Here is a 12,311-nt window from a genome sequence, read left to right on the forward strand (position 1 = left end):
CAGACGACGTCTTAAAACATCACCTTCGAACATTTATTCATCAGCCTCAAAATCAACATAAGTTTGATACAGATATTATTCAACCATGTCGTACGTTAACAAGAAGGAAAGGATCTTCCGTAGGGGTTTGGACATCCCTCATTCGCGCTCTGAAAGTCGAATGAAAAAATATTGGTCTGCTACGGATCGACGAGCCTGGTGCGATGAAGTGGAGCTTCGAAGGCAGCATATTCTAGAGTTAAATGCCAGAAATAAAGGCGTAAGTAGTTCCAGTTATAATAACGTAATGGTCACTGATCTTCCCGAAACTTTGTTCTACGTTATTGAAATTATTGAAATAAAATACAAATTTATTTCAGTATCATTCGTTATTCACTAAAACAATATTCAGGTTATATGATTTCTTTTAATAATCACAAAATATACACATAGAAGGCGCTCATCGATATTAAAAATTATAACCATATTTCGAGCGTCTTATCGCCACGGGGCTCAACAAAGGAGAATATTTATAACGGTAAATTTAAAGAAGGTATTATAACAGTAAATAATCTAAATATCAATTTTCAGAAAAGTCAAGAAACACTCCAATCTGACAATTATTACTTTTAATAAATATGAAAACTTTTACATTATCCCAAATATAATGAGAGAGAATATACTGAAAGTATACCAATATTAAGATAAAACTGTAAAATTGTTCTTTGGGATATGTATATATAGATATATGTAACAACTTTTGCTTGCAACTTTGCAATATTATTACAAATACACTTTGTTCTTGGTCCTTTTGACGTTTCAGAATAATCTGTAGGGAAACACATGTTACCCATTTTCAGTTTTCAAACTTGGTAATTCACTTCCTTTAAAAAATATATTATATATGTATTTATTTATAATTCGTCTTTAGAACTGTACACAAAAAGAGAAAAAAAAACAAATATAACCAAGAAGTCCCGTAAAATTTCAGCCCAAAGCATAATAAAAATCTGTTAATTGTACTTGCCTTAATACAGTTGGTGCTCTCTGCTGACCAACTAAGAGGCATAGTATAAACATTGTTACAATTTCGCCTATTTAACATCCCATTCTATTTATGTATGCCGTAGAGTCTTCTTGAAAGGTTCAGTTTAAACGTAACATTCGATGAGTTCCATCTTTTAAGAAGTAAAATTAAAGCAAGTAATAACAAGCAACACCTAAAAGCTAATCATGAAAATAATTCAGGTTTCATTTAAAAAAAATGTTTTGGAAGTCCTCTGATACAACATTTATTTAAAATTACTGTGCACAAAGGCTGGATGTGGTTCTAATTTGTCTTCTCGCCTTATTTTGCTACAAATGCAACTTAACATTCTTATACAATTTTTTTATTATCTTTCTTTTCCCAAAAGTTTTTTGCCTCTTATAGATCGATAAACATCTAACAGGTCAATTGAAAAGTCCCCGGCCTACCATTTTAAAAATTAAACCACACACAAAACATATAAACACAGAACACACCTAAAACACATTTTTTTACAAAATTAGTTTTTTTTGTTCAACATAATTGCCTTTAAGGGTGATAAACTGATTATAGCGACTTTCCAACTTTTCTATACCATTTTTGTAGTACGATTTGTCCTTTGCTTCAAAATAGGACTCAGTTTCGGTAATCACATTTTTATTCGACGAAAATTTCTTCCCAGCGATTATCCTTTTGAGATCTGAGAACAGGAAATAGTCGCTGGCGGCTAGATCTGGAGAATGCGGTGGATGAGGAAGCAATTTGAAGCCCAATTCATGAATATTTCCATCGTTTTCACTGACTTGTGACACGGTGCATTATCTTGGTGAAGCAGTACTATCTTTTTATTCAAATGCGGCCGTTTTTCGGCGATTTAGTCCTTCAAACGGTCCAATAACGCTATGTAATAGTCGCTGTTAATGGTCCTTCGTTTTCCAAGGTAGTCAATGAAAATTATTCCATGCGCATCCCAAAATACAGATGCCGTAACCTTACCAGCCGACTGTTGCGTTTTCCCACGCTTTGGAGCAGGTTCATCGTGTGCAGTCCACTCGAATGACTGTCAACTGGACTTCGAAGTGAATTGATGGAGTCATGCTTCATCCATTGTCACATATCGACGCAAAAATCTGGGATTTATGATGCTTGATCATCTACAAACACTGCTCCAAATCATCAATTAGTCGTTGTTTTTGGTCAAAAGTAAGCTCGGTACCCTCTTTGCACAGAGCTTTCTCATACCCAAATATTCGTGAATGATATGATGTACACGTTCAGTTGATATCTTTAGAGTGTCTGCTATTTCATTCAATTTCAATTTACGGTCATTCAAAATCATTTTGTCGATTTTTTAAATGTTTTCGTCGGTAACAACCTCTTTTGGGCTTCCACTGCGCTCACCGTCTTCGGTGCTAATTTCATCACGTCTAAACTTGGCATACCAATCCTTGATGGTTGATTTTCCTGGGACAGTGTCCGAAAACTCGGCATTAAGCCAAGTTTTTGCTTCAATTGTATTTTTCCCTTCAAAAAACAATATTTTATCAACACGCGAAATTCCTTTTTATCAATTTTTTTCATCACAATAACACAAGTTGCTTCTCTCAAAATGTTATAATTCACAAACTAATGATCCGACCGCTACACGCATCTTTTGAGGTTTAGGGCTAACTAAAAAACGTATGGATTTAATTCTAGTAGCGCCATCTATGTGTCAGGCCGGGGACATTTCAATTGACCTTTTATAAGCCAATATAATTAATATGTATAATCTCTCTATAGAGTACATAAGAGGCACAATGGGTACTTTAAATAATTATTATAGAAATCATCGTATAACTTTTAGCAATTTTGCCTGGAAAATTTCTTACCGTTGGATATTCTCTTCAATGTCATGGTAGCCAGCAAAGATGGTGAGATTGATAAGTTGAAGAAACGAATTGCGTACTTGGAAGCCATGCTGGACATCTATCGACAGATCGAGTTGACCGAAGACCAACAAAGACAAGTGGACGAGCTGGTAAAAAAATATAATATCGAACCTGTAGACTGACATACGATCCCTGTTTGTTAAAACAATAAACTTTTATACACTAATTTAAACTAGACTTTTTTCTTGTAAAGAAACGTCAACTGAAAAGAGAACGCAAAAGGTTAAAACGTGCTGAAGCAGAATCTGCTGAGGCCCAAAGAAAGGTGAGGTCAAAATATAAAAAAAATGTAAACTGAAACGTACTTTAAACTATTATATATCCTAGATGTATGAGCCCATAAGGCGAACGAGTTCGGAAATATCGTTCGAACAAATAAAAGAAAGGCACAAAAGATCTAGTAGTGCACCTGGGCGTTCCCAATCAACTGATGAATCAATAGATGCGGATCAAAGACCAAAAACTGAAGAAACGAGAAGAAAACGATCGCACGAGGGTAGTGCTGATGAAGCTAAAACGAAGAAACCACGTAGAGAACAGCCAGTAAAGCAAACTAGAACAAAATCTGATACTGACACAACTAAAGATAAAAAAGATGTAGAGGAAATGAAAGGCTTAGACACAGGTGACTCACAGAAACATCCTACACGAGGTAGAGGGCGCGGAAGACCTAGATCTGCTAAATTACCAGGTAGATTCAATTACCTTTTATTACAATTGCGAATTCTAAATCCTTTTAAATTTTATTATTTATCAATTAGAAAAGAAAAGTGATCGAGAAGAGGTTGAAGCATCTGCCACCAAAGAAGCCGACAGTAAGACATAAAAAAGTACCAATAGCTAAAGCAGCAAGCAATAAACTAATTTTAGGTCTACCAAAGACTCAAACAAGGGGAAGAGGAAGAACTAGAGCGGCAGTGAAAAAAACGGATACATCTCCTGGGCTACCATTATCTCCAAGAACACCAGAACAAAAGGAAAAGGGTAATATTTTGATAAAATTGAGATAAAATTAATTTAGAAAAAGAATTAATTTAGAACATTATTACCCCGCATTTTGTACCAATATATCAATGTAATTGCAAGAATTAAAGCTCTAGGATGCCACTCAGAGACTTGTCGTCATAAATTAATTCAGCGCCTTTCAACGTGTTCTAACTCTTTCTTTATAGAACAACTTAATGTTCCTTAACCCTTTAATTTATTTATAATGTCCACATGGACTGCGATATATTCGTGAGAAATAATCTACCCCTTTTTGATATGAAATTTACGAATAACTACTACTACTTTGAGAACATTGTTATCGCAATTTATGAAAAAAGTAATATTTGATCTACGATATGTCAACTGATTGCTCCAAAATTAATATTTTTGCGGTTATATTATTATTTCATTAGAAGTTCCATCAATGGGTTTCATTTATAAATATAGATAAGGTTGTTAAGTCAATGTATAAGGTAATTAATTGACTCGCCATAAGCTTACTATATACTATAATTAATGGTAAATTATATAACATACATCTTAACACCAGACATGTCTTGAAATAGGAAAAGTTGAAGATAGAGCAGAAGAAAAAACACCTATAAAATCAGCACAAAAAGATAGAACAAAAACTAGCGAGCCAATAACAGACACCAAAACAAAAGAACCTGATAAAGTATCCACACCAAGATCGAAAATGGATATGCCAAAGGATAAAAAAGAAGGTACGCTGATGTTTATAGTATTGAAACTAATTTTTAGAATTAGATAATGCTTTTAATGCGTTTTTGTTGTTTATACTATAGAATCATATTTCCGCAGTAACTCTCTTTAAGAAGTTAATATTTACATAGATTTACATACATTTACATAGATAATTAATAGATTACATAGATAGATAATATTACATAGATAGCTATATGTCTCAGAGAAGTTCCATTATCAAAGCTGATGTTCAAGGAAGTCTAATTCTACTTCTGTACTTCTGATTCAGTGTAGTTTTCCCAAAGTCTGGGCGTTGTTGATCAGCATAGCTATTCTATTATTCTGGTCGCTAATATTATTAATATTAGCATTTTAAATCCAAATATTGTTTGAAGATTTGTACTTTTACTATAACACTTTGTTTCCGCCATTTTTTGCTTTATTTTAAGAACGTAATAATAACATATATGTGATATTACATACCGCTGGCGACTATGATTTCTTATCTTTGGAGTAGCATATAAATTATGATTGGGAAAAAACTGACTACATTTTAAAGCTATGCACAAATCTAAATCTTATAAAGCTTCATAAGTACTGATCATCAAATCCGTATTATAGTGGAAGCAAAAAACCATACGTCTAAAAAACACGATAAATGTAGTGTATTATTTATTTATTTTCACAATATATCATATAGTAGATAATACAGCATATCTCAAATAAGATTGCAAGATGAGAAACTGCAAACAGCTATAATTGAAATAAAATTATAGATAAAACAGTGAGAGGATAAAACACAAGGAGCTCAAATCCATTTTCATAGATCAATATAATATCATAATAGCCTTGGGTCTTCTTACTAGCATCTTCTGCTACATTATTTGCCTTCAACATAAAACCTTGAAATATTAAAACAACTCATAATACATTCATTCACTCACCATAATTATTCAATTGTATTCGAAAAATCAATAATCACTAACGTAATATATATAAATTGTTATATATATATAATTGTACTGATAGTACTTGATAACACATAACTGATATAATAATTGATAACATTTTTAAATAGAACTCAAAAAAGATATTCAAGATGAAGAGAAAGAAAAAAAGGAAAAACTTATAAAACCGTCTCCAAGCGGTAGAACAAAATCAACTGAACCAATTACAGAAACTGCATATAAGGAACCTGAAAAATTAACTACACCGACACCAAAAAGAGATAAGTCAGAAGAAAGGAAGGAAGGTAAATAATATAATAAGTTTTTAGTGCAGTTTTTAACTGGGTACAAACCAACTAGATAAAACGCAAAAGACTTATTTATTTTTGAACGAAAGTATATGTAATCTAAAAATTCTATTTTGATGAAAGTCCTGTTACATCTGTTGTAACTTATAACATCACTTGTAATCCCCATAATTTTTGCCCAGTTATTAAAATATACAAAGTCATCATCCCACATAAACATCCACATCCCCTAAAAATGTGTAAATTCGTGTTGGTAAAATACACATGCGCAAACTCAGACAACATTGACGCAATATTTTATGATTTTAATGGAGTCTTACTTCGGTTATCTTATGTTCAGTTAACATAATTTCATGCTGCTTCCTGAACTGCTTAATTTCCTCACAGATCGTACATACTTTTAGGAAGTAAATTGTTGTGGATGTCCTTATTTCTGATGTGCTACATAGCGCTGTTAATACTCCATAGTACATTAATACTCCTGATGCATTTGTAATAATAAACGAATATGATAACGTTCTGAAAAACTGCAGAAAAATGAAATAAATATAGTATTTAATCAGTTTTTTGTTTAAGTATTGTGAAAGAAATAGAAAATATTTTATTTGAGATAAAATGAAATATCCTACGAGGATAAAGTAAAAAGTTTTCGGCCAATCGTCTTGGCTGCGGTTTTCATTTAAAACATTACTTAACATTACTGCATAACCTCCCTTGACTTTCACACACTTGATCTATCGTCCAATATCAGTGTTCCTTCCTGGAACTAAGAGTCTAGAAGGCTAATAATCATCAAGATCAAAATATTCATCTACGGCCCTCTCAATTTCTTCATGGGACGAAAACTTCACTGGCGTTTCCCAGGATCAAATTTCTTCAAGTTTGGGAATAGGTGTACACTTGAAAATACCAGATCAGGAGTATATGATGGTTGGTCGAACAAGTTGTAGCTCAACAACCGCAATTTTCTGTGTGTTTGCGCCTTTTGGTCGTCCTTCATGATGGTCACCTTCGAAGGATGTACAACTACTTTGTAATTTAGCTACCAACTTTTTAATGGTTGATATGGAATAATCAAATTTCAAGTAAACTTTTGTCCATCCGCCCAAGAAGAATGTTATTTCCGCACCATAATAAAGTTTAGCCATTTCAGCGAAAGCTAAATGAGTGAATAGGAGATGTTATTTCTCCTTAAACTTCTTATCTTGTTAAACTAGAACCTGCGAAAAAGGCAAAGCTTAAAGATCAAGATAAATCAAAAGAAAAAATTCATATAAAATCACCAGAAGGCGGTGAACCAAAAACAAAGCAACCAATTAGGGAACCAGTAGAAAAAGACTACCCAAAACCAGAAAAGCCAAGTGAATTAAAACCAGCAAGAGATAAATCAATGGAAAAGAAAGAAGGTAGTATAGCAAATTTCGTACAATAACCGGTAATTATTTTCATGTAAAGTTTCTAAGGGAGTAATCAAAAAAATACTAGTATAAACCATATTTTAACTATTTCCTTGAACAGGGCGAACAAGAGATGTACAACATAAAGACGAAGCTAGAATAAAAGAAAGAGAACCCTCAAAACCGTCTCCACGTGGTAGGACAAAAACGACAGAACCAATGACAGAAACAATAGGAAAAGGCCAAATAGAACCTGAAAAACTAACTACGGAAAAGTCAAAGAGAGGCAAATCAAAAGAAAAGGAAAAAGGTATATAAGCTAATTGACCAACACAAAGACTCATTTCAAATTGTTTATTACTGATTATTGAGCTCACTATAGTACTTCGAATGATAATGTGTGGAATCAAATTTATTTACTTAAGGCTTACAGATAAATTTGCATTCAAAATTATGATCAATAAAATCATATGTACACAAGAACCTGAATAGGGCAAGTTGGTAATTAGAAAAAAATTAAAAAATAACCGGTGCTAAGTTAATGTTAATACATTTATTCTAAAATATAGCGTCTATACAGTGTCCTTTCATCCAACCACACGACTTCATCTGACTCATTCCTTTCAGTTTTCCTATACAAATTTGTTTGAACTTGGAACTATTCTGTTTCTACATGGTAAAAATTTAATTTTAATTAATGATTTAATTGAATAAGTCTACACAATTATGTGATAAACAAACGTAACAGTTATTTTTCTTCTTTAGACATAATTCTCCTTTTGAACACTCTTAAAAAACTTTTAACAATCACAGAAATAGCCGCCAAGACACAATCTTTCAAAATTCAGCTTGATCATTACCTCATTTCGTATTCCAACATTTAGGAATGCACGATACAATGTAGGATTTAACTTGAAATATTTTGTTTTAATGTCTAGACCCTCTAGTTTCTTAATGTAGATGTCCTTATCAATTGTACCATTTAAAAATGCTATTGGAACGTCAATTTGCTTTATATTCCAGTTATGTTGAATTGATATTTATATCCAAATTCTAATACTTTGTAACTAAACTCATCTTCATTGTCTTCAATAGTTTTTTATCCTGCCTGTAAGTATGTTTCTAGTTTTTTAGTTATTCACTAGTCCTTGTAAATTACATAAGGCTGCGTTACTATACTCTTCTTCATTGGATTCAATGTTTCATTTTATCCAACGATAATTCTGTTGGACCCCATGTTTCTAATTTCCTAGTACTTCATTAATCCTTGTAAATTACACTTTGGTTTAAATATTTCTTTTCGTCCTACCGATAACTCTGGATCCCATATTTGTAGTTTTCTGATATTTCATTGATATTCATTGATCAGTGCTCTAGTGCTCCATAACTTAATTCCGCCATCTGTTGCATATAACCTTCTTCCTACCTCTATTTCCTCTTCCTATTTGTATATATACTTTACCATTCTCCGTCCTCAGCTCCCTCCTTCTTCCTATTTATACCGAGAAATCTGAGCCCATAGGCTGTTAAGAATCACTTATAATTCGGGGCGGAACGGAATTAATAACACCACTTATGGCCTTGGAACAAAAGAGAAACTTTATTTACATCGCTGATCTTTATACATTTTTGAACAGCCGCAATACAAATTACAGCACCCTCTACTAGTTGTTCTTCCTTTCTACATTGGCTCTTGTACAGAGATAAATTATACATTTAACAATAAGTTCAATGAAAATTCAAAAATATAATTAATTACAAACTTATTGCCAAACCAAAAAACAAATTAAAAACATGCCAAAGAACTTTGAAACAGCTAGATATGCATGAATCAATTCAACAATCAACAGAAGCTTACATACGTCAGGATGGAAAAGATCCAAAATGATGAAAAATGTCTACCACAAAAATTGACTAAAAATGCAGTATAAAAATGTAAAATAGATGGTTTATATCTGAGTGCATCTTAAAGGCTGAGATATCTTGCAATAATTTAAGTTTATTTTAGGTTTAACTATTCTGATATCAGGGCGATGTAAAATATAGTTAAAATAGTTAGGTAACTTATAATGCGTAGCAATTACAGTAGGAATTAGCGTAGGAATTACAGTTTTCTTAAGTTTTCAAAGCCAATTTATTCATATACAATTCAGATATTAATGACTGTTATATATTTTATTATACTGTTTGAATTTGGTGTCAGTTCTTGGCAACTAGACACTTTTTAGACACAGAAATGTTTTTGGTAAAACCATAATTCCGTCGCTGTGGAATATGTAAACATTTTCAAGCATTATTTTGCAATTTTCATTATTCATAATCATTTTTTAAAAAATATCTCGATTTCGTTTCGCCAATGATTCACAAATGGAAACTTCACTGTTAACTTATTTGGAATCCAGTATCAAGCCTTTTAAGTATTTAGTCTCAGATTTAAAATTATATTATGATAAAAGTTTAGTTCCGTGACGATGTAGCCAGATGAAATATGTTAACCTTGATATTTATAAGAATTTCATCAAATATTACGATCATCCGGCAAGAGTGCGGATTTTTCATTTTTCAGAATTAAAAGAAGCACAATTTAACAAAAGTTACTTTCTAGAATCTCTATTTTCAAGGCATAATAACTAATAACTGAGTAAACAAATGACATTACCTTTATATCCAAATTGATTTTTGGACTGTTACTTGTCAAAAGTGGTATATAATAATAATTAATAACATGAGGCTTTAAAATCCATCTATTAGAAATGAAAGTGAAATTTGTTCCTCAGCTTTATTGGCGTTATGCTATTCATTTACCCGTGTACGATGATCAATCAACATGAAATATGGACTTAATGTAATTGTATAGCTACTTGAACTACATCCAGTGCAAACTCAGATTATACTAATACCATATTTTCACTCAATGAAGGCCAAACACGTGTATTAAACAATATAAACAATTCATAGCATTAGATGAATTAAATCGTTATAAAGTTTTATTTAACTATATCATAGTAAATGTATTATTAATGCTTAACTTTATTAATAATAATAATAGGATCCGCAAAAGGCGAACGCCCAGATACAAAAGAGCAAGTGCCCATAAAAGCTTTCGAAAGTGGCAGAACAAAAACGACTCCACCGATAACAGAACCCACTGAAAAAAAAGATGGTAGGATTAATTTTATATTACTTTTATAATATAGAAATAGTTCTAAAATGTATTATTAATGCTCAACTTTTTAATAAAAGAATCAACAAAAAGCGAGCAGCCTAAAACAAAAGGGAAAATTCCTATAAAAGCTCCTGAAAGTGATAGAACAAAAACGACTCAACCAATTACGATAGAACAAAAACGACTCAACCAATTACGGAACCCACCGAAAAAAAAGATGGTAAGATTATGTTGATGTTAATTTTTTAATATAGAAGCAGCTTTAAATTGTTTTATTAACCAATAAAACCAACCAACTTATAATCCAACGTTTTAATAATAGTATCCTCAAAAAGTGAACAGCCTAAAACAAGAGAGCAAGTGCCTATAAAAGCTCCTGAAAGTGGCGAAAAAAAAGATGGTAAAATTATGTTTATATTAATTTTGAAATATAGAAACAGCTTTAAATTGTACTACTTACCGACAAAATCAACCAAATTGTAATCCAATGTTTTAATAATAGTATCCGCAAAAAGTGAACAGCCTAAAACAAGAGAGCAACTGCCTATAAAAGCTCCTGAAAGTGGCAAAACAAAAACAACTCAACCAGTTACAGAATCCACTGAAAAAAAAGATAGTAAGCTTATTTATGTATCATTTTTACATTATGAACATACTCTATACGTTAAAAATATTTTGTATTTGTAATTTTTATGTTTAAAAAAACAAAATTACATAAGAGTTATATAACAGCTATACAATCATATATACAATGATATATTTATATTATAAACTTTAGTTATTTACATATTAAAACTGGAACTAAATTTCTTTAGATCTATTAATAATCATAAAATATAAAGTTTCTTGGCATAACATGTGACATGATTTTAAATTCTCCATGTTTTTTGATAGAACCCGCAAAGACTGAAGGGACTTATGAAGAAGAGGGCATAATACAAAAAGTACCTGCAAAACGTGCTCAACCTAGTAAAACAAAAACTGGCAAATCAGCTGCAGAACCAGCAGAAAAGAAAGAAGAAGGCAAGTTAATTATTTATATCTAAAGTTTGAAATACGAAAAAACCTTGGCTTAAAGAAAGAAATAGAAATGAGCTATGATTTATACGAAAAATATATATACAGAAATAATTTTATATATACATTTATATACATTTTATATTACAGAATATATTTTATTATTAAATAAGCAAGTTATAATACTCAAATTGTTAATTGATCATATTTCAATCGTTAATTTAAGAAAAAGGCATGTACAGCTGATTTTTTTATATAATTATTACATTGTTACTAGGCGTTTCCAACTAACTTATAATTTGTCTTTACGATAACTTAAATCTCGGTATATAACCAGCGGCCCTATCTCAGTTTCTAGTGAAATAATATTTATACATGTCACTGCTGTATTTTTATTATATGCACCTCATTACACAACACTACACAAGACCAGATGGTTTGATTCTTCTGAGTATGTGTCCTGTTCTGGTGGTATCCAAAAGCTGCAATATTTCAATATTCTCATGAGAATGGAGTCTTTCCTCATGCCCCCTTGCAATTCTCTTGATTTCTTGACTAACATGGGTATCTGAAGGTCTCGATGTACGTAATCAATCCTGTAGTATTTGGGTACGCCCACAATACCTCTCAGGACTCTTGGACTTTGTGAAAAATTTGTATTTTATTTGTGTTACTCTTTACATAACATTCCCATAGTTGAACTCCGTATGTCCATATAGGTTTCAATATTTACTTATATAATAGTAAATTATTATGTACTGATAATTGTGATTTTCTTCTAATTAGCCAGTACATTTTCCTATATTTCAATTCCAGTTCTTTTCTTTTCTTCTTTATATGTTCCTTC

General features: G+C 31.6%; 1 protein-coding gene across 1 annotated transcript; it reads left to right on the forward strand.

Moving 5' to 3' along the window:
• Positions 1-10: 10 nt before the first annotated feature.
• Positions 11-11,493, forward strand: LOC143203153 (uncharacterized). The gene is made up of 15 exons (XM_076415290.1): positions 11-259; positions 2,853-3,026; positions 3,131-3,202; positions 3,265-3,628; positions 3,699-3,752; positions 3,808-3,921; positions 4,491-4,649; positions 5,708-5,881; positions 7,102-7,290; positions 7,403-7,591; positions 10,331-10,444; positions 10,525-10,667; positions 10,790-10,847; positions 10,950-11,063; positions 11,342-11,493. Exons 1-15 carry the CDS (start codon positions 86-88, stop codon positions 11,491-11,493), a joined length of 2,244 nt encoding a protein of 747 aa, XP_076271405.1. The 5' UTR covers positions 11-85.
• The last annotated feature ends 818 nt before the right edge of the window (positions 11,494-12,311 follow it).

Source organism: Rhynchophorus ferrugineus, unplaced genomic scaffold, assembly GCF_030347505.1.
Source record: "Rhynchophorus ferrugineus isolate W39M unplaced genomic scaffold, kcgeb_rfMv2 rfM9, whole genome shotgun sequence".
NCBI classification, from domain to species: domain Eukaryota; kingdom Metazoa; phylum Arthropoda; class Insecta; order Coleoptera; family Curculionidae; genus Rhynchophorus; species Rhynchophorus ferrugineus.

Coding starts and splice junctions, on each gene's coding strand:
- LOC143203153 (XM_076415290.1), top strand. CDS start 86: ATGTCGTACGTTAACAAGAAGGAAAGGATCTTCCGTAGGGGTTTGGAC. Junction 3,629..3,698: donor TAGATCTGCTAAATTACCAG/GTAGATTCAATT, acceptor TTTATCAATTAG/AAAAGAAAAGTGATCGAGAA. Junction 3,922..4,490: donor ACCAGAACAAAAGGAAAAGG/GTAATATTTTGA, acceptor GTCTTGAAATAG/GAAAAGTTGAAGATAGAGCA.